The 23324-nt window shown below is 33.4% G+C and overlaps 2 protein-coding genes across 2 annotated transcripts; one reads left to right on the forward strand and one right to left on the reverse strand.

The window, feature by feature from the left end:
- Window positions 1–921: 921 nt before the first annotated feature.
- LOC130798038 (probable E3 ubiquitin-protein ligase ARI2) lies at window positions 922–7047 on the forward strand. The gene is made up of 7 exons (XM_057660885.1): window positions 922–1292; window positions 1805–1837; window positions 1962–2235; window positions 3572–4052; window positions 4807–5355; window positions 5530–5681; window positions 6523–7047. Exons 1-7 carry the CDS (start codon window positions 1152–1154, stop codon window positions 6735–6737), a joined length of 1845 nt encoding a protein of 614 aa, XP_057516868.1. The 5' UTR covers window positions 922–1151; the 3' UTR covers window positions 6738–7047.
- A 2219-nt stretch (window positions 7048–9266) lies between these two features.
- Window positions 9267–13824, reverse strand: LOC130798036 (uncharacterized). Its single transcript, XM_057660881.1, has 11 exons — window positions 13126–13824; window positions 12969–13020; window positions 12575–12674; window positions 12309–12489; window positions 11634–11687; window positions 11401–11534; window positions 10712–11318; window positions 10494–10611; window positions 10352–10401; window positions 10083–10229; window positions 9267–9828 (listed from the first exon to the last, which is right to left on the reverse strand). Exons 1-11 carry the CDS (start codon window positions 13498–13500, stop codon window positions 9592–9594), a joined length of 2055 nt encoding a protein of 684 aa, XP_057516864.1. The 5' UTR covers window positions 13501–13824; the 3' UTR covers window positions 9267–9591.
- Between the last annotated feature and the right edge of the window lie 9500 nt (window positions 13825–23324).

The following is a 23324-nucleotide window of genomic DNA, read 5'->3' on the forward strand; positions in this document are numbered from 1 at the left end:
TTGTCATTTAGCAGCAAAATTATTACTCTCTCTGTTTCCTAATGTTCTTCCCATTTAGAATATTATATTTTGGAATAAGAAATTTGATTAAGATTTTTACGACATATATAGATGATAAAATATTTCCATGTGAGATTTCGTTAGATTCGTCTTAATATATAATTTTTTATTATATAATTTTTATAATTTTTTATGATGCGTATTTAAAAATATTAAAATTTAAAATTTACTTTGAAAATTGTGCAAAACGTAAATATGAAGAACAAAAAAAATGGAGGAAGTAAATAGTATGATTCACCTTAAATTTTTTATTTAATAAAATAATATATTTAATATTTAAAAATCAATTTTTCTTAATATCCTTAAATATTTCTTATGTAAAATAACTTTATAAAACATAGAAATCATTGAACTCTAATTTGCACAAGTTCCTTTCAATTTGAAAACAATATTATTAATACTATTTAACTATTAAAACAAAATAGACGACTTTAAGAGCATTATTAATAGGGAGAAAAATTTGTTCATCACACTTTGATATTTTTCTTAAAGCTCTTAATAATTATATTTTTGTGTTTGTTAACATTTAATTGAACAAACAAGTTAGAAAAAGATCCACATGTCATGCATTGGTTTGTTGGCATTTTTTTTTCTTTTCATCATATATATTCTTTTAATTATTTTATAAAATTCACAAATTATTTTCAAAAAAGAAATTTACCAAATCCATTATGTAATATTTATTTAGACAAAAAAAATTAGTTTTTTTTAATTAGAGTAAGTGAGAAAAGATGATGAAATTTAATTGTATTGTTTGGTATTAAGAGAATGTTTTTTATTTAGAAATTTTTATTTGAGTTCACGGATAATTATGGCCTAAGTAAATATATTCCTAATTGGGATTATAGTTATGCGCTTAAGAAAGAAATAAAATCTTTTTGTGATCTTCCAAATACCCCGGCTCTCTCTCTCTCTCTTGGGGTTTTTGCTTCCACTGAAAGCTCACAATAGTATTTCCCTCCCTTTGTACGATTGGTGCCGATCGTCGTGGAAAATACCCTTTCTCTACGTTTCAGTTTTTGATGATTATCTAATTTTGATCAACAATCTCAATTTTACTGTTCAATTCTGCTTTCTTCCTGCGTTACTCGATGGAAGATTATGCTAATAGTGATAATGAATATTTGTATGATGATGATGATGATGAAGATAACGATCGAGATACTTTGAATATAATTCAAGATGTTGATTATGATGTTCCCTTTAATTATCACACTGGTTCTTCCCTCAAGGTTATGGTTTTTCCTTTTCGTTGCCTTTTAATTTCTATCTCGTCTTCTCTTCGGTATTTTATACGTATATCTTCTGTTTTGTAGAATTAGGGTTTTAGTAAGGTGAGCTTTTGTTGAAATTTACATGATTTTTAGGGTTTTTTTTCGATCATTTGGAATTCGATTTGAATTGAGTTTTACTTTCCCTAAAATGATTTGATTTCAGTGTTTTAACATTAAAAAACGAGAATTGAAAACAGAAATTGATGGGTGAGGTTTGGAAGTGATAGTGTGAATCTTCACATGAAATTTTTGTGATTTTGCTTCAAATTAATGTCTGTTTCAGCTATTTCCTTTAAGATATTGATATTTTATGCAACTTTCTTCCAATTTTACCATCGAATTGTGAATAAAGGCACATTTCAAATTACGGTGCTTTGTGCTAAGTAATTTTCAGTTCTCTAGTTCTGCCTTTGCTTTGATTTTTGTTAATCATGTTGTGTTGATTTTTCTTTTTACTTGGTATCTTGTAGGTGATCACTAGGGATTCTCTTCGAGTGGCTCAGGTATACATTTGATCCTTAACTTCTCATTGTCTTTTTATTTTTAACCTAGCTATATTTCAATATATGTTGTATTGTATATTTGTGGGGCTTAGACTTTAATGAGACCGGCAATTGTCCATTTCAGAGAGAAGACTTGCATAGAATAATGGATATGCTTTCATTGAAGGAGCATCACGCAAGAACCCTTCTTATACATTATCGTTGGGATGTTGAAAAGATATTAGCAGTACTTGTGGAAAGAGGAAAAGATCAATTGTATGTGGAAGCTGGTGTCCGGGTCACAGAACATGCTAATGTATGTTCAACCTCGTCCTCTTTGACGTGTGATGTATGCATAGAAGAAAAACCCGCCATTAAGTTTACAACAATGGACTGTGGGCACTACTTTTGCAATGATTGTAAGTATTTTTGTTTGATGAAACTGTGGAACTTAAATACTCTAGAGATATTAATGCAAATTTTACTTGTACAAATTTTCTTATATTTATGATGTTTATAATTTTACCTCGAGAAGATTAAGCATTACCGTGGTAGTTTTAAATATGATTTAGTTGATAGTTAGGACCTTATTCATTCAGGATGACACCTTTTTTATTACCACTTACCATTATGTTGCTATGGCTATGTTACCCGGATACGAAACATGGGGCCAGTGTATTCTTATCAACATGGCACATACATGGAATGCGCGTCAAATGTGACCCTGTGGAGTTGGACACAGCCACTTTTTAAATGTTTTACCTTATACTTTGATGTAAAATGACCCATTATACTTGCTAAATTAAGGCTTTGTACCTTTTAGTTTTCAAAGTAGCATAATTTTGATTCTTTAATTCTAAAACTATTAATAGTTCATGCTATACTAAATTTTAACTTAGATATTAATATTGCTGCTAATTAAATTAGTTATAGGGTTAGTGATCTATTAGAAATGCGTGGAAAGGGTTTGTATTTGCTCAAGTGCTCAATAGATCAAGCTCACACACTTATCACACTAATTAATTATTCTCATAATAATGTATTGTTTTCACACTTTCCATAGGATAATTAGACCAAGAGAAACCCTAACAATTACACATTTATAGAATATTCCCTTGTAATATTAGAAATAAAAATAAACTATGTTAGTAATACTACTTTAGTAAAGATACTTTGATACTTTGAATAATTTTTAGCCTCTCGGTTTGTAGTAATGCCTTTACAAAGTGACTCTATGGCAACTATTGGATGTAATTGAACCTCAAAAAAAGCTCAGATTGACCTCTTATATGTTGTGCTTGAGTTTTTCCTAAGAGCCTTTGAATATGTTATGTACATTTTTTGGATGGATAATTTGTGGTGAAAGTTTGTCCAATATATTTGCTCTCGTAGTCCATTTGTAGCGTTATGATAGGAGCTATTCTTCACTTTCTTGCCATGCATTTTCATTATTTTGTGTAGTTTTTACTCCCTGTACCCCTTTGTATCTTCGTCATACATTGCAAGCCCTCTTGTCATAAATATAAGGTGGTGTTGTGTTATACTTGTGTGGATTTGTGTACTTGTTACGTTTCAAAAGATAATCATTTGGTTCATGTATGTGACACAATCTTTTTAAGATTTAGACTTTTGCATCATTACATTTCTTGAACCGCAATATTGTTGGGGTTAATTTTAATTTTTGAACCTTGTTTTCTATGCCTTTTATACATGCCATTTTTACATGGCCCTTTTTTATTGTCTTCTCTTATTTAGGTTGGACAGAACATTTTATTGTGAGAATAAATGAAGGTCAAAGTAGACGTATTAGATGCATGGCACATAAATGTAGTGCAATTTGTGATGATGGAAAAATAAGACATTTAGTTGGCTTGAGAGATGCTGCTGCAGCTGAAAAATTTAATCGATTTCTTTTGGAGTCCTACATTGAGGATAATAAAAGGGTTAAGTGGTGCCCAAGTGTTCCCCATTGTGGAAATGCTATACGTGTGGAGGAGGATGATTTTTTTGAGGTTGAATGCGCATGTGGTCATCAATTCTGCTTTGGATGTTCATGTGAAGCACACTCTCCATGTTCTTGTCTGATGTGGGAACTTTGGGCTAAGAAATGCCGAGATGAATCGGAGACTGTCAATTGGATCACAAGCCACACTAAGCCCTGTCCTAAATGTCATAAACCTGTGGAGAAGAATGGAGGATGCAATCTTGTCGTTTGTGTTTGTGGCCAAGCGTTCTGGTAAGCATATGTCTGTCAACCTTTTCTGCTAATCTGTCAATTCTTTTGAATGCTTTCCCTTCCCCTTCTTTTTGCAATTATTCTAGGCTTTTCATTATCTGACGTCAAACATGCTTATGTTATCACTTGTCTTCATTTGTGATATTTTGTCAAAATGCTAGTTATGTATCAAACCATTACTTTATCCATTATTCATTTGAGAAAGATTTCTCTAGAATCATGGTTTCTGGAGAATCCTTTGCGGTATACGCTAGGTGTCAAATCATTATTATTATTTTGTATGTTTAGGAGGCAACTTTTGGTGGGAAAAATGTTTTAGTAGCTTTTGCATTAGTTTTACTGTTCTATACAGAATTAGATTATTGATCTAATTGAATTCTATTTTTTTCCTTTACTATATCTGTATTTGGTTAGAAGCAGCTGCAAGCTTTGTTTACAGTTTTAGACTTGGAAATGTTGTGTATCAAAATAATATGGTTGACGTGTTAATTCTCTTCCATGGTTGATGGAGCTTGCCAAGGCTGAACAAATTTAAAGCTTCTTAGTATTAAAACAGTTCTATGAACTTTGTTTTCAAGCTCTATCTTTTGTCCCTCCATCCCGCGCTTGTGATTCTTGCCCAAAATATAGGTTCTTGTATTGGAAGTATAACGTCTTATCAACATTTAGTCAATTGTGAATGTTAGATGCTTGATGCATAAAAGTTATGATGTTGATTGTTCTCAATTGATCTTTTGCGGATCTTTTGTTGCAGTTGGGTTTGTGGTGGAGCCACAGGTAGAGACCATACGTGGTCTTCTATTGCTGGTCATAGTTGTGGAAGATTTAAAGAAGATGATCTCAAAAAAACCGAACGTGCAAAATTGGAGTGGTACCGTTATGTTCATTATTATGATCGTTATAAAGCTCACACTGATTCCTATAAGGTTGAAGCTAAGTTGAAGGAAACTATTCAGCAGAAGATATCATGTTTGGAAGACAAGGATACGGCATCGAAAGATTTTAGCTGGGTAACAAATGGACTCAACAGATTGTTTAGGTCCAGACGTATCTTGTCGTATTCATACCCTTTTGCTTATTACATGTTTGGGGATGAGCTGTTTCACAATGAAATGTCAAAAGAAGAGAAGGTGATAAAACAGAATCTGTTTGAAGACCAGCAGCAGCAACTTGAAGGCAATGTCGAGAAACTATCTATGTGTTTGGAGGAGCCATTTCATACTTTTGAAGATGATAGAGTAAAGGAAACAAGAATGAGCATAATAACAATGACGTCCATAGTTGACAGCTTGTGCAGGAAGATGTGAGTGAACTATTTATTATTTTAATGTCATTCTTTTGATATTATTTTTTATTTCCTTCTGTTATTTTTTCTGTACTGTGTAGTTGTGGTTTCTTTGTCAGGGATTTTGTTCGAGTTTTATGTTGAATTATCTGTGTATCTTTGTTGAGTTGCCCAGTTGTGTATTATATGCAGGTATGAATGCATTGAGACTGATTTGTTAGGATCCCTCCAGCACACGATCCACATAATTGCCCCTTACAGGTCCAAGGGTGTGGATAAAGCATCTGAACTTTCAGATTGGCGGACTCAGAACTACACCAGTGAGAGATATTCCTGCTCAGATGGTATGTACCTTTTTTTCTTAAATGTGATCTCGTATGAAAAAAATGCGGTAATGGTCACGACCGTGGTAATGGATCGTTGAAGCGGGAGTGATGTGGTTATTGTAACGCCTAAATATCAGCCGAAACCATAAAATACCATTTGATACGGCCCACAACCCAATTTTTTAACACCTTTACAACGATAGTGTAATAATGCAGTAATGTTTGCTATCACGGTAATGGAACAATGATGTGGGTATGGGAGTGATGCGGTAATCGTAATGCCTAAAAATCGGTCGAAACCATAATATATTCCTTGATGTGGCCCAAAACGTGGTTTTTTTTACTCGACAACATGAGCTATATTGGTATGCTTATTTTGAACACATTTACAATGCGGCCGTTACAATGCGGTGCGGCTTTGTTTTTACACTATGACATGATCTCATATTATTACTTCTCAAAATGTTGGACCCCTTAAATCATTTGGCCTATCTTTGAACGGTTGGACCTAACCTAAAGTTGTCAGATTTGTAATCATCCCGTAACCTAATATAAATGGAAACCTTAATGCCATGATGTAGATGTTTTTCTATCTCCTTTAATTTAGAATAAAATGAGCAAATGATATTTTATTACCTAATTATGTATGTTATCGTATAAATCGGTTGATGGTCAAGTGAATCACTCTAATTAGGTATTAGGTGCTTTCCAAACACCCCCTATAACTCATAGCCCTTCTTAGTTATCACTTTTTGATCACGTGTAATGAGAATCCCCTACTTTATTTGAAGATAGAATGAAGCGAATTGATCTTTCACTAGCTCTACTGAGTACTGATACACACATAATATATACATAGGAGTGAAGGGCTCGAGCGAGTCATCTACAAGCTTGGTTCTGAATCAAAATGAAAGTGGGTGCTCTTCCAGAAAACGTACTCAAGAAGAGTCTTCTAGCTTGGGTCTGCGTCCAGTTGAGAGTGGACATTCCTCCAGCAAACGCGCTGCTAATGCAGATTTTGCAGGCAGATTTTTTGATTTGAACTTGCCGGCTGATACAATCAACAACAGCTGATTCATTTGTGTCTAACCTAAATGGATATTGATATAACCCATAACCTGAATGTGCCACTGCATATTCTGATTCCTTTATATTATCCCCTCCAAGGAACGATCTCAAGTTCAACTACCATATTATTAACCCCGTTTTGGTACTAGACAATAATATCTATTTACTATGTACAGGGCTTTTGAGCTACTAAGAAGTAACTATGGAAGTTAAGCAGGTATTACTTGATACAAATATGTTATCCATATGCAGTTTTTAATTGTTGGACTTCAAATCTTTGATCTGAAATTTTCACAATTTATGAAGTTTAAATTAACTTGCATATAAGTGAAAATTTGAACAAAATAAGCTTTTTTTTTCTGAAAATATTACCAAAATGAGCTTGGGAAAATTTTATTTTCTGAAATAAGCGTTTTCAAGGCCAACCTTGAGGCATGTTAATGTTTATTGTTACTTACAGTAGCTGATTACTTGCACTTAGTTGAAGAAAGTTATTCCAACAATCACCTGATGTTAATAACAACTAACAACGCACGATTAATAGGTTGATTTTCTTTGACTCATTTTGTGTAATCGCCCGCTATTTGTAACAACGGGCTATATTGCCAACATAAATCCTCATTTGACTGCCTTGGACTTTTTATGTTAATGGCCTGTTGTTACTAATAGTGAGTAATTTTTTTTCCATTTATATATATATAATGAAAATGTAATATAGATACAACAATTCAATATAAACGAAAATTAATTAATAATAATGTCCAAAATAGTTTCTCATTCCTCATCTACTATCTAATTGTGTCAGCCTAGTTTGCCTTTTATGATAGTAAGAGGTTGTAATGTGACGCTTTGGCAAAGGTGGTGATTGGTATTGCACAATAGGTGGCTATGATGATTTTGCATCGCCATGTGGACATGAGGATACATCGAGTTCATCCAAATGCATACGTTGGGACGAACTCGGCTCCTTATCAGTTGGCTGAGCAATGGGCTTCTCGACATTACACTAAACTTTGTAGATTTTTTGTGGTTGATTTTCATTTAGCATCCCTCTAATTTCCCTTCATGTAAAATGTATCCAAGAAAATTTATTTGTTAAGGTATTTCCAAGTTCGAAGTGTTAACCTAACGTTCTCGTGCAACCTTTTGATCCCCTCGAAAAATCGCAACAGTCCTATCATCACATTCATATTGGATGAGAGTTAATAAGTGGAAATAGCAACTTTAAGTTTGTCGATTAGAGGATTTTCCATGATGGGATTATAGCAAGATTTGATGTCAACAATGGTGAATCTTACCGAAAAGGATATTCCTTTCCATTTTCTCTGAACTGAACAAGCAAGACTATGGTACCAATGGGCATAACTCAGACTTCCTCTAAATTCCACTATGTAATATTTGGGACAAGTATTTTATTTCAAATTATGAATTTTAATTATGAAATCATAAATGAAGAATTTGAAAATGACAAGGTTTGAGTAGTTATTCTCAAATTCTCAACTTTAACTACTTTAAAAATAATGGTGAAATTTGATTTAAATTTAAATTTGAAAATTTTTAATTTGGACCAATTCTAAATTTCAAAATGAAATCATTGTTCCCAAATATGATATAAGATTTTTTTCGAGAGATTCAAAGTAATGAGTGTCATATTTCAATTGTCTTAAATAGTCCATGGTAACAATGTCTGCAGTACTATCACTATCAACACGTACTATTCTTACATTTAGGACAATTTTGTCAACATAGGGTATTGGATAGGACTTTCCAACTTCTCATTGAAAATCATATATGATGCATCAAGATTTTTGTTGGTAGTGATGTTGGCCTTCATCAAAGTATTAATGTTGTTTTGATAGATCCGTTACTCGTGTAGAGTCGGAGTATCCATTGGATATGATATTGATGAAACCTTTAGTGGCACTACGCAGTTTTTGTTTCTTTCTATCAGAGTTTAGATCTCGTTACGCAGTTTTTATTTCTTTCTATCAGAGTTTAGATCTCGTCTTTGATCGTTGTATGGCCTGCCCTTGGCCGGTAAGTTTAAAACTGCTAGTTTTGGTTCATTAAGTGTCCCAATTTATCTTTATTGGCGAGTTAATTAAGAATTTTTTTTTTAATTTCTCAAAATTGTGCAACGGTGTGGCCATGCTCCTTGTGATGCCACACCACATGGACATTGAAGAGATTGTGAAAGTTTAGATCATATGCCATAAATATGTATATGATTATGAGTGTGATTTGGGCTGAAAATTTTGACATGAACATAGTTATGATTTAGCAAATCAATAACATTATCCAATAAAAATATTCAACCATACAACATTTTTGGCGTGAAAATTCACTTACAAAAGAATACACTACGCATGTCAAAGTTCGTTTCTTTAGTTATTGAATATGATTGTGATTTGTAGCCTAATAAATCAACTAAAATTTGCAAGTTAAACTAAGTGTAATATAAACACGATTGTTAAAAGAAAGTTAGTTTATTAAGCTAAATTTTGATCGACATTAAACAATTAAAAACACAAATAATTGTGTGAAATGATCTCACTCTGAGACATTCTCTAAATATAAATTGAATAGTCTAATTAATACAATTATTAGCATATAGACTACTTTTTTTGAGATTGTCTCACCGAAAAATGGTCTCTCACAAGAATAACTCAGAAAATATGCTTAGAACGCTTTTTCCATTCTATTTGGTTTGGTAGTTCGCTCTAAAAACTCATTTTGATTTGCATAATATAACAAACTCAATAAAAGTAGCACAAAATGAACTATACAAAAAAAGTCTCAAGCATACCATACACCATAATAGGAATAAGGAATACGGAATAAGGATGTTCCCATAATCTTTCTATCTTTTTTTAACTGATTTAAAAGCAGCAAAAAGAGCTTGGTGATCAACGGCACTTGTATCATAAGTATCATTAACCGAAGGGCATTTGAGCATGTCAAACAGTGACGATGTCCCACTGGAAGATGTTCCTCCTTCCATTTCTCTATCTTGTGTACTCCTTTTAGCTTGAGAGCTACTCCTATTATATTTTCCTGAACTGTTTTTCTTTACTTCATTTTCTTTTTCACCCTGTCCCTGTTTATAATGTTCAAGGGTAAAGATCAGATCACTCTAATAAGTTATACACAAATTCTTATGTGAGATGGTCTCACCGTGCAATGTTGCTCATACATGGGTTTTATAACCCAATTAATAAAATTATTTGTATATGGGTTCTTTGTTTTGAGTTTGTCTTACCGAGAGACGGTCTTTAACAAGAGTAATTCATTATAAGCCAAGTTGGAGTTGGAATAGATAAGCCCATAAAGTGCTTCATAAATTATGCTTACCAAATCAGAGCAGTCTTCAGGCATTGACATTGCACTTCTACTATTGCTGTCGTCTCGTCCAAATATAAAAGATCTTCTAGTTTTTGATCCTTGCTTTCGGTTTGATGTCCCTGGATAGCTGGATGATCGACCTCGTAGAAGAAATGACTACAGTTCCAAACCAAAGGATTAACAGACCACTATTTTTATATTCAAAGAATAATTACTAGTATAGAGTATACTATGATAAGGTTTAAGAACCAATGTAGATGGCTTGCTTTTTCCTTTACCTTCGAAGAATTACTCCTGCTACCTTCAGATAGGACAGCATTGAAAATTGCTGGAAAACAGAAAACAATCTACCAAATAAGAACAATAAAAATATTGAATCTAGTTGTGTAATAAACACAAATCAAATGGATTTGGCTTTACATGATGTTTTGGCTTTCTTCTTAGCTTCAGTAACGACATTCAGCTTTTTTATGCGAGCAAACACTTCGCTAGATGTTTCCATTGACGTAGACAAAAGTTTCGTCTGGCCTTCTGAACCCTGATACACAATTACAAGAAATTAAAAGTCATCTTAACCAGTGTAACAATCAGTAAATAAGCAACCATAAGATTAAAAGTTTGTTAGTATTGGTAAATACCCTTTTCTGAATCATGACTTTCTTATTAGACAAACTTCTTTCCGTTTCTTCGCCTTCAGAAGACACATACATATCGTCTTTATCTGTAAACATTTGTGGAATCATTTGCCTTAGCTTTTTTGTAGTTACACCTGAGGCAATATAACCTTCTGCATCTTCCTCAGAAACATCATCATCGGATTCATCTTCATCTTTATGAGAAGCAACATCCTTATCAGATTCATCTCGTTCATCATCTGCTTTATCAGCATCATCTTCATAAAGAGAGGATGCTTCCTTCTGTTTTATACCACAGTTTAGTTTCTGTAAGAGTTTTTCTGTTCTAGCTTCATCTTGCTGCTGTTGCCACTGCTGATGATATTGATTGTTTCTTTCATGATCAATTTGCTTTTCTACCACATTGCTAACAATGTAATCACAGTTTTCTTCCATGTCAGAAGCTTCTTCCTCATCCTTGTCTTCGAAGAGATCATCACTATCATCTTCTACAGCTTCCTCATCCAAAAAATCCTTTACAAGATTAGCAGTAGCAGTGGAACTTCCTTTTGATAAGGGTTTTGGTTGGGGTTCAATATTCTCCTTGTCACTTTCTTCGTCACTGGAAGATCTACGACCGCAAAGAAGAAAGCTAATCAATTTCTTGAGAAATGCAGAATAAGAAAATTTGGGGGGTGGGTTAAGTCAATTACATGTCATCAGCAAAAGCAGAATCAAGCAGTAAGTTCAGTGATGGGACTGATGGAGCAGTATCTTGAGCAGAAGAGCTAGACTCGTTTGAATGGTCGCCTTGTGAATCAATCTTTTCAGAATCCACAAACAGATCCTGTAATTATACATTCGCATTTGATCACTTCAAGATTCTCATCAGGGAGACTTCTAATCAAAACTAAAATTTGTTGGAGAAATAGAAAAGAAAATAAACCTGGGTGTCATTGAGTGGAGCACGAAACGACTGAGCTGTTTCATCCTTCGGAGGCTGCAAAAGTTACAAACTGTACTTTTAACATGTTCATACAACAAATGCTATAACTGAAAAAAGATGCTCGTCACTAGTACCACAACTACGGTATTTGATTATTTGATTTACTTCTAAAAATATACTTCTTCCTCAATTTTGTTTATCCCTATTACCAAAATACCAAGTCAAAGGCGACAAAGTTAAGCTCAAAATAGCACCAACCTTAGGATGAACCAAGGCACATCCCAACAAAAATTAACATGGACACAAGCTAGACTCACGCAGGCAGCCCACACACAGTACTGCAGCATGTTCAAGGCATGACACAGCACAACGCAAGCTTATTGCAGGCCCCGACATAAAACACATAAGGTAAAGGGCCCTTGTCCATGCCAGATAAGGAATGTGAAAGTGGCATGGCAAAACAACCTTTTTTTGGCCCGAGGTGCAGCACATAGGCACAAATACACAATATTCAACACTTTCTCCTAGATTCCGCACTCGTTAGATTCATAACAAAAGACTATTTGCTTAAATTGAAAAAACAAAGGTTAAACATCTCAATAGAAATCTTGATGCAACATATTGACCTAGGGAAATAGGTCATAAGAAAGCGTAGATAAGTATGAATTTACTTACATCGATATCAATATTAGTTTGCTCATCAATTGAATGGGATTTATCTTCACTTGTCTTATTCAGGGAAGCATCACTTGTGCCGATTTCCACTGTTTTTTGGGGTCTATTATTCAGTATCTCAGTAATATAATCATCTTCCTCTGAATCCTCATCTAGCTCAATCTTCTTAGAAACCATCAATCTTAAGCAACAAATGAGATCAATCAAAAAATGCTAAAATGATTCAAATTAAAAAGGAAAATTACAAAACTGTAAAAAAGACCCACTTTTTGGACACCTCCATCTTCCTTTGTCTGATCTTTTCCAATACAGATGAAATGGATTTTTCAACCATTGGTGTAGGCCTAAAACCCACATTTTTCCTTTCTGTAAAAAATCAAAATCAAACAATCTCAATCAAAACTAAGCCATTTATGACAACACAAACCATAAGCTTAACCCAAAAATTTCTGAGTATAAATCTCATCCCCTTATTTTAAATGAAATATTTATAGTCATGTACGAAGACAATCTATAATTCTCTATTGCATCCACACTTTTAACCAAAGAATCTCTTATGTATAAGGGCATATTAGACTATATAACACATCAACAAGCTTCAATCATGAGTTTTAAGCTTTAAATTGAGATTATTCCTCACAATATTTAAAAGAAATTTACCTCTCATAACCCTTTGGAAATCAACATGCTGGGCTGTACGTGCTTTTCTATCCTACAAAGGAATTTTGAAGCCACCACAAGAGTACACATTCACAGTAAATAATCAAAATAAAAGCTATTATCAAGTCGATTACATTAGAATATCAGTTATACTTACTTTCTTCTCCTTTCGATCTGATTTTCCCTTGTTAGATTTCTGGGTTTTGGATGGAAGACTACTGTCAGGCTTTTTCTTCTTCTGTTTGACAGAACCATCATCTAAATCTACAGAATTTTTCCTTTTCTTATCTGAATCAAAATCGGCATTACCTTCAGATAACCCACCAACGTCACCAATATCATCAAAATCTAAAACCCTTTTAGCAGGCAACTGATTAAATTCCGAAAACAAAGGAGCTATCCCATCATCAAATTCATTCTCTTTTCCCAATTCATCGGGTTTTTGGTCGGATTTAGAAGCAGAAGATGAAGGAATATTGATTTCCATGGAATTATCGTCTTCCAAATGATCCAATTCAGTTTCAGTTTCCATTATCTCGCAGAAAAGAGTTGAGGAAAGGGAGAAAGAGAGAAGGAATCTGAAGGTGAAATTGAAATAGAGCAAGAATCAAAATGTATTGTGATTGTGATTTCTGAATGCAGTAATCGTAAATGGTTTAGGGAAAGAATTGGAATTTAGGAATGGAGGGAGAAACTAAATAATTAAAATATTTTAATTTTGAAAATAATGAGTTGCGCGCCATGTGAAAGTGTAGGACTTCTAAAAACGCAAATTCTTCGCTCCAAATTCGAACCCAAACACTGTGCTCCGCGCCTCCGCAGAATAATCTTGGCCCGGAAAATGAGATCAAAAAGGAGGTTTTTGGTATAGTAATTGTAATGGAAAGGGAATAAGGACTCTAATAGTGTTACTTTGAAATTTTGTTTGCTAATTATACTAAGTAAGGGAAACAAATCAATAAACTTTTCTTTCCACTTGATCATCAGCGGTAACAATGTTACGTAATCCGTTACCACTTGATAATCTATTCTGTTACTTTTCATGTCAAACAAACAAGTAGTAATGACATCCATTATTTATTTTCGTTTCCATCTTAAAATTTAACCAAACCACACTCCCTAAGTAAGAATTAAATTTAATACTTTATTAAAATAAAGTAACACTAATTCTTACATGAGACGGTCTCATGATGAAAGCATCTCTATTGGGCTGATTCAGTATACACTTTTTATTTTAAAGTGATTACTTATAACGTTAAAATAATCACTTGTAATTTTAAAATATTCACTTTTTATAGTCTTAGAATGATTACTTATAACCTTAAAACAGTCACTTAAAATCTTAAAGTAATCAATTAAAAAAATGGAATAATTTTATGGTCCCATCTCATGGTAAGACACTCTGATAAAGTAATATTCTCTTTGTTTTTATATGATTTTTCAAATAGAATTTACGAAATTTAGTTTTAAATTTTAACTATGAATTTTCATCGATTTATATGAAAAACATATTTATGTGAGATCTTGATCCACCAAGCACGCTTAACTGTGAAGTTCTTAGCAAATGAGCTCCTTAGAAAAACAAATGCACCTTGTCTATTAGTTATAATATACTCCATCCATTCTTATTTGTTCTTCTTTTTTACCTTAAAGGAAAACTCGTGAAGTTTTTTCCATTAAGAATCTTTTCATTTTCGGACATCTTTATAGACAAAAATAATCTCATGTGTCCAACACATTTTATTGAAAGGCCATTACATATTTACATTTTTAACCATAAAAAATTACTTGCTTTTTTCACATTAATGGTACATTTTTCCTCATTATAACTCTTTTCTCTTTTTAATAAACATTTCACTTTTTTTATGGTTTCAATCAACAATAATCAATATTTATTTCAATTAATAATAACTTTTAATTCATTATTATTATCCTTCATTAGTAGTACTCTCCAATTTTTTTATGTGCTAGATTAGTTGGTTTACTTCTCCACCTTGGTTGTGAAGAGTTTTGTGTTCAATCTTTACCACGTGCATCTCACACACTTTTCCTCCTCCTTTTCCCCTTCCCCTAACCTTAGGGTCAAGATGCACGGTACCGTGGATACCTTTCAGATTAAAACAAAAAAGATCTGAGGAAATATTTAATTAAGAGCTTGTTTGATTTGCCTCAATACAAATATTATTAATATCAAATTTTTATAATTATTTAGCATACATAATTAGTGTTATTAAAGACAAAATTAATACATTAGATTACATGAAAAGTCAAACATTGCAAATGTTTTGGAATTAAGGAACTACTTATTATAAATTATTAGTGTTTTAGGAGAATGTTGAGTCTGGACCATAAAAAAGTAAATAGAGGAAATGAAAGCCCTTTTGTATTTTAGTATATTGTTGTCATTTAGAGCGTAAAATGGTTATCATAAATAATAAATTAATTAAATCAAATCAATTAATTAATTAAAAGTGTAAAAGTGTTTTCGCGAATTGCAAAAAGGCTCACGGATCGCTAAATTTCAAAACAAAGTTTCTGTTTTGGAAAGTGCTCAAGTTGTGGCTCGCGACTTTCACGCTGGTTTATGTAATGTTTGTTTTATTCGGTTTTGTTAGTTATGATATAACTACCTACTCTTAATATGGTTATATTATCTTAATATATTGGGATGGGTTGTTTTAATGTCAACATTGGTTTGTGAATCGATGTTATGTTTCATGGAGCTGACATTTTACTTCGTGAAATGGTGTTTGCTCTTTTATAAATATAGAAGGCATGTTGTAGGTTATTTCTTACAGACATTTTCTAAATTCTTCTTCTTTCTAGCACTTTAAATAGAGAACTTACAATCCTTGATTGTAATTTTCAGTTTCTTCTTCCATCTAAGTTTTTCTCATGTCATTCTAATTTCCTTATGCTAGGATTTTAGCGTAATTCTTTTTATCTTAAAATATATTTCCGTTATACATTCCCAAATAGCATAGTACGGAGGAAATGGCATTTTAGGATAAAGCATCTCACCTAGAATTAATATCAAGTTCAATACACAATCTTCTTATTACTTTGTTTGTGTTTGAAGATCGGTATCTTAGGGTTTTCGGTGATGTACATAAGCATAGTTCTTCATTGTCATATGTAACTTTTTTCTGTACTAAGTATTTGTAACATTATTTATAAGTTTGATTTATAAAATTAAAGTCACACTTTACAACATGGTAAGAAGACAAAAGATAAAGAATTCAAATGTGATCAAGAGCGATCTTTTCAAGATTAAATTGAATATTCATCTCAACATGTTTGATAAGTTAGTGTTGTACATGAATATGAGACATAAACAACATAAATCCTTATACTTCAGAACTAGCCAACACTATTCCCTACAGTTTAAAAATCAAAAACAATTGATTTATACAGTAATGAACTGTTCAATTCTCAGTCGTTCACTCAACCTTATCTGCTTCCAGTTCCAATTCCCCACACCTCCCTTAATTTATGCAAATCTGTCCAGACTCACTCTTTGCTTTCTTTCCCTCAATTCTGTATCACTTCCACATGCCCATACCTCCTCCTTCTCTTATCATCCTCTCTTTATGATTTTCCCCCGATTCTGGTTGTACTTAGAGAAAATGGCGTCTTGCAATTATACATGCCATATCTACACATACAAGTATTAGAATTAATTGTCTCTTCACTTGATTCTCATTAATGAAGGGTATATATATATACAAGAATAAACCTAAAAGGCCATAATGGTAATAATACTACAGTAAAAATATTTACATATTTATTAACTCTATTACACCCCCATAGTCAATGCCGGACAAACGCTGAGACTGGCACGAAAATCATCAAAGAGAATTTCAGGAAGACCTTTTGTAAATATGTCAGCAATCTGAAACCGAGAAGGAACATGTAACACACGGACTCCCCTTTTTGCACCTTTTCTCGAACAAAATGAATATACATTTCAATATGCTTTGTGCATTGATGATGAACAAGATTGCCAGAAAGATAAACAACACTCACATTATCATAATAGACTAGAGTAGCTTTAGTAAGAGAACAATGTAGCTCCAGTAGAAGATTGCAAAGCCAACAAGTCTCGGAAACAACATTAGCAACACCTCGATATTGCCTCTGCACTTGGACTTGGATAAAGTGGGTTGTCGTTTAGATGACCAGGAGATGAGATTATCCCTAAGAAAAAACACAGTAGCCGGATGTAGAACGACGTGTGTCAGGACATCCTCCCTAATCAACATCAGTGTAAGATAATAAGGAAGAAATAGAAGACCTGTACATCTGAGCCCGTAATGAAGAGTACCCTCAATGTAACGAAGGATGCGTTGTAGGGCAGTCATATGTTCAACCCTCAAATCATGCATAAAGAGACATATCTGTTGAACTGCATAAGAGATATCAGGTCGCGTAAAAGTAAGATACTGTAATGCACCTGCAAACCAATGGTTGTCACATAATCTGCAAACCGCTGGAACCAGGCTCGAGGTGCTTGCTTAAGGCCATATAAAGATTTGCGAAGACGGCAAACATAATCAGGATAAGTTGGGCTGGAAAAACCCAATGGTTGTCACATAATCTGATGCATATAGACAGTTTCATTCAAATGACCGTGAAGAAATGCATTTTTGACATCCACTGATGAATAGACCAATATTTGGCAAGGCAATACTCAATACAAGTTGAATAGATGCAGGTTTAACAACTGGACTAAATGTCTCATCGCAATCAATACCCTCCTGTTTAGATTTTCCATTACCCACCAAGCGAGCCTTATAGCGTTTAAATGACCCATCCGAATGAGTTTTATGTCGAAAAATCCATAATGAACGAATGACATTAGCATTAGTCGAGGAACAAGATCCCAAATATTATTTTCAATCAAAGCAATATATTCTTCCTGCATGGCACTTTTCCAATTCGGGTCACGTAAAGCTCTGATGGGATCCTTAGGAACAGGCGAGGGGGAAGAATGAATAACCAGGAATGCTTGAGGATAATATTTGGGATTGGGTTTGTGAATACCCATTTGACTATGTGTAGTCATACGAGGCCTCGAAGTGGGTTGGCGAAGTGGAGGTGGGCCATATGGTGTAGGACTTTGATGTAAAGGAGAGGAAGTGGAAGAAATTGGTCCATTAGGAGATTAGGCCATTAAAGGTGTGGAGGAATGGTGTGAAATGGGTCCAGTGGCAGTAGGCGACCCAAGGAATAAAGTTCCTGGAAGGCGCGGCCCAGAGGAAGGAGAAGTGGGGTGGGCTGGAGTAGTTGGATCGTGAGCTAGATGCTAGCTAATAGAGGGATGTATGCCATCATCCAAAAAAGTATAAGACTCCTTGGTGGGTGTGTAATTTTGTGAGAAAGGAAAAGATGACTCATCAAAGATTACAAGTCGAGAAACTATGATTTTGTGAGATGAGAGATCAAAACATTTATACCCACGGTGAGAGATTGGATATCCCAAGAAAATGTATGGAGTGGAGCGGGATTGAAGTTTATTGATTTTATTTGAGGAGATGAGAGGAAAGCATAAGCATCCAAAAATGCGAAGGTGAGAATAAAGAGGAGCCTTGTGAAACAGGATATGAGCGGGAGTAAGATTGCCAAGAATTTTGGATGGCAAAATGTTAAGGAGATAAGTGGCGGTATGTAAGGAGTGAGGCCAAAAGGTAGGTGGTAGAGAAGCATGACAAAGCATAGTCCGAATAATGTTGTTGATACTACGAATTTTACGTTCACACTTGCCATTTTGAGAGGATGTGTCAATACAAGAAAAACGAAAATCAATGCCATTTTTTAAACAGAATTGATGAATAGATTTATTGTCATATTCACCCCCCTGATCACATTGTATGGACTTGATGGGTGTTCGGAATTGAGTGTGGACATAAGCATGAAAATTAATAAGAATATTAGCAACGTACGACTTATGAGTAAGAGGAAAAGTCCACAAATAATTAGTATAGTGATCCAAAAAAAAGAACATAATATTTAAAATCAAAAGGACAAGTAATAGGTGAAGTCCAAATATCTATATGAATAATATCAAAGGGTTGATGACAAAAAGACAAAGATGAAACAAATGGCAGTTTCACATGTTTGCCCAATGAACAAGAATGACACACAAAATTTGGAGCATTATTACAATCAATCGAATTACAAGATTTTAAAGTTTGTAAAATATTATGTCCCGGATGTCCTAAACGGGAATGCCAAATACTAGAAGACAAAGCTGAAAAAGCCGATTGATTGGTAGAAGTGAGAGCTCCAGTTAAAGAATGAAAAGGATAGAGATCGCTTGTGCTATTACATCTCAGAATAATGCTCCCGGTCCCAAGATGCTTCACAGAAAACCCAAAGAGATCAAATTCAACAGAAAAAAAAATTGACATAGGTGAATTTTCGAACAGAGATTAAATTTTTGACCGATTTGGGAGCATGTAAAACATTTTTAAGATGAAGGGATGGATTAGTGGGAGATATATGTAAGTGCCCGTGACCATAAACAGGGATTAAATGACCATTACCAACCAGAATATTATTATTAGATAAATGCTTTGAAGGAAAATAATGAGATAATATACATGCCGAGTTAGTCATGTGAGAAGTTGCACCCGTGTCCATATAAAATTGATCATCCGGAGGATTGATGGAGAAGACTTGCATTGCTTGATCAATATCAGTAGGCACCAAGCCATAGGTTGGAGTGGATGGTGCACCCATAAAGAAATTTTGGGCCTGAGAAGGACGTGGCCCAAGAAGACCATCTTGCTGTTGTCCAGGAAAGAAATGATGGGACAAAAAAATGGTGAATACCATTACTAACAAACAGGATCGATTATGCTGAATACGAAGAACAAACGAAAAAAGACAAAACTGAAGAATACCCGATTTCATAGCACGGTAGATAATCTTGAAGATTAGAGCGTTTAGATCTTCTAGATTAACACGTATTCCCTAAAGTGACGACCCTTAATGTTATCACTTTTAATTCTCTCTGATAATGGGATGGCAGAAGAAAAGGAATATGTATAACTCAGGGACCATAACTGCTCTATATATATATATATATATATATATATATATATATATATATATATATAATAACTTGTGACTGGTATTCGGCCTATCATGGAACCCAGTCATAAAACGAGTCTCTACAAATTTAAGGCCCACAACCTATTGATACATTTAAGTCTAAATCATTTAAATTTAATTAGATCACTTTAATTATAGCATAAAGACAGTTTTAATTAATTATAACGACATATAAATATTTACATATAAGCCTAACGTTGGACTTTGGTCCAACAAGAAAGCCCTTTGACTTGTAGGTGTGCTGGGATGAGGGCAAGGAGGCACAGTCCAATTGGGAGTAGCCCTTTGACTTCTATTATGTGATGGTTTTCCTTTAGTTTAGTAATAATTTTATGGGCTTGATAACATTGATGATGATATGTCATTTCTACTTTCCTATACTCCTTGAGTTAACAAAGGATATTTAAAAATTTTGTGTGTTCATTGCCTTGTTTTTATTCCATTTCAAACAAATAGTTATGTTGATATATAGTAAAGGCTTTGTCGTCATTAGACTCAAAGAACAAATATAAATGCGCTCTAAGTAGCCAATCAATGGTGAATCTAATATTGAAGTTTAAAGAAGACAATTCCAAGATATGGTCAGAGAGATCTGCTTATGTTGTAAAGTTCATATTGCGTGAATTGTACATTAATCTTGATGTTATTGATTTTTAATTACTATTTTCAACCATAGTAAAATTTCTAAAATTATAAATAACATATTGCATTTAAAAAATAATACCATTTTTGAAATGGCGTGTGACAACTAGTATTACCAAAATTTCGTAGGTAGCACACGATGTAATTCTAAATATCCAATCAGTTTTCACAACTACTTTTACAACAATTCAATACTTAATCCGCAACTGACCAACATATTGTACTATACCATACCATAGGCCGTCATCACACGGGTTAAGAGTGCTTCTTGGCGTGCTTTAATATCCAAATCTTGTCCATGCGATACACCCAACTCGAAATGTTGTTCTTCGTGGTGGGTAGGAGCATACTAAAAATAGATAAATTCTTTGAAGATCCTGTGCGATTTCAAAAATTATGATATTTTTCTAACTATTTTGTATTTTTAAAAATTTAACATATATACTAAGTAATTAAATATTGAGGCCCATAATTTTTCGGGGCCTTGTGCGGTCGAACATATTGAACATGCTCAGAACTAGAGGTGTTCAACGGGGCAGGTCGACCCAACGGGTCAAGGGTTGGGTCACATTTTAACGAGTCATTAGTGGGTCGGGTTAATAAAGGGACGGGTCATTAACGGGCGCCTTGGTGTAGAGGGTCGGGTCAGGCCGGGTTGGATAATTCTAAGAATTAATTGCAAAAAAAAAAATTTACCACTTTTTTTTTATATTTTTAAATGATATTATTATATACATAAATAGGTCGATCCAAAGAGCCAAGAACATTACAAAAAAATTGCAGCTACCTACGCTTAAAAATGCAGTTAGGCACTCTTAAAAATGCCCCTGCCATGCACATAATTTTAAAACATTTTATACATATAGTAATTTAATTATTTTGATAGTTTTATACATATAGTAATCATATTGAAAAAAATTCACATACTCAATCAAAATAGATATTAAATATTATAATGTAAGTTATTAACAGGTTACCTCTTAATGCAACAATAGCAAAAATAAATTTAATATATATAAAGATCAAGATATTACATTTTATAAGAACTACACTTAAATTATGCATATGAAGATGACAACATTTAATTCATCTTTAAAACAAACTTTTTGCCGTCATGAAGACATATAAGCAGAAATTTTGTTCAAATCCTGCAAAGTCGTTGGAAATATATAAAATAATTGAAAAACTATATATTTGAAAGGAACAAATGAGAGATAAATCTATGAAGGAATTAGAGTTGTTCAAAAGTAATCCGACCCGAAAATCTGATTTGAAATCGAAAGTAAACCGACCCAAAGCCATACCCGAATCGGTTGACAACTAAAAATGGGAAAACTGAACCCCAGCTGTAACCGATTTTTCTAACCAACACGTAACTGTTAACCGAGATTACCCAAACTTAATAGTGACTGACCCGAGTCATATCCGACCCGAATCATGCTCAAAATCGAACTCGATCCGGCTAAAACCGACTTAACCCGAACGAAATTTAGATCGAACTGCTGTAAACCGGAACCAATTTTTTTACATAGAAGTATGATTGACTCATATTTAATCATCTTATTAGTTATTCTAATAAAGTCATAAAATTTTAAAAATACATGGTTTCATATATTTAGAGTTAATAATCAATAGTCAATGTTTATTTAACTACTTTTAATCGAATTATATGAAAATTGATAAGACTTTATAATTTTAATTTCCGGTCAAACAAGTAAAAGTAACAATGTAATAATAATCACTAATTGATTTGCATTTTTACTATTTTGCTTTAAGTAAAGGAACCTTATCACCAATAAAAAAATGACTAACAACTTAATCTGATACTGACTCGATCAATAGTAATTAGTAATTCACAATTCGTAGATGAATTCTACTTGAAAAATACCCGAACCCGATCTGTACCCTGTAAAACCGAACCAATTATTAACCGATGACAACCCGAGACCGAATGAAACTCGACACGAACTTCAACCGACACCGAACTGATGCTAACCCGATAGCTTGAATAACCGATCTTCAACTGAACCTTAACTAACTGACCAGACCCGAGTATGACCCGTCGCAACACGCATTCGAAATATAACAAATCCGAAATACAACCGAATCGAATGACACCCATCCAAAAACCGATCAGATTACCCGAATGAACACCTCTAGAAGGAATGGATTTGAAAGATGATAAAGTATCTAGTACTCTGTATAAAGCAAAATGTGTTTAATATAATACTTAATAAACCAGAAGTATTTTGGCTTTTTAGGAAAATTTTAGACTGTTAAGAAAAATGTAATCAATACAATACCTAAAATCCAAAAATATTTTAGCTTTCTAGGGAAGTTTTAGACCTTTTTTTAAATGCTTTGTAAGGAGGCCATGTGGCAAGATTATATACTTTATCAGGTCTTATTCTCCAACTGCCATGGCAAGGTGTTTATTGAATTAGATTATTACTAGTGTAATGCCCGTGCAATGCACGAGATTTTTTAAATTTTCATGTATATAGTAATTTAATTATTTTGACAACTTTTTCTTAGTATAATTGTTAATTATTCAGATAAAAAAAAGAAGATTAATAATCATATTAAAACAAAATTACA

Source organism: Amaranthus tricolor, chromosome 13, assembly GCF_026212465.1.
Source record: "Amaranthus tricolor cultivar Red isolate AtriRed21 chromosome 13, ASM2621246v1, whole genome shotgun sequence".
NCBI lineage: Eukaryota > Viridiplantae > Streptophyta > Magnoliopsida > Caryophyllales > Amaranthaceae > Amaranthus > Amaranthus tricolor.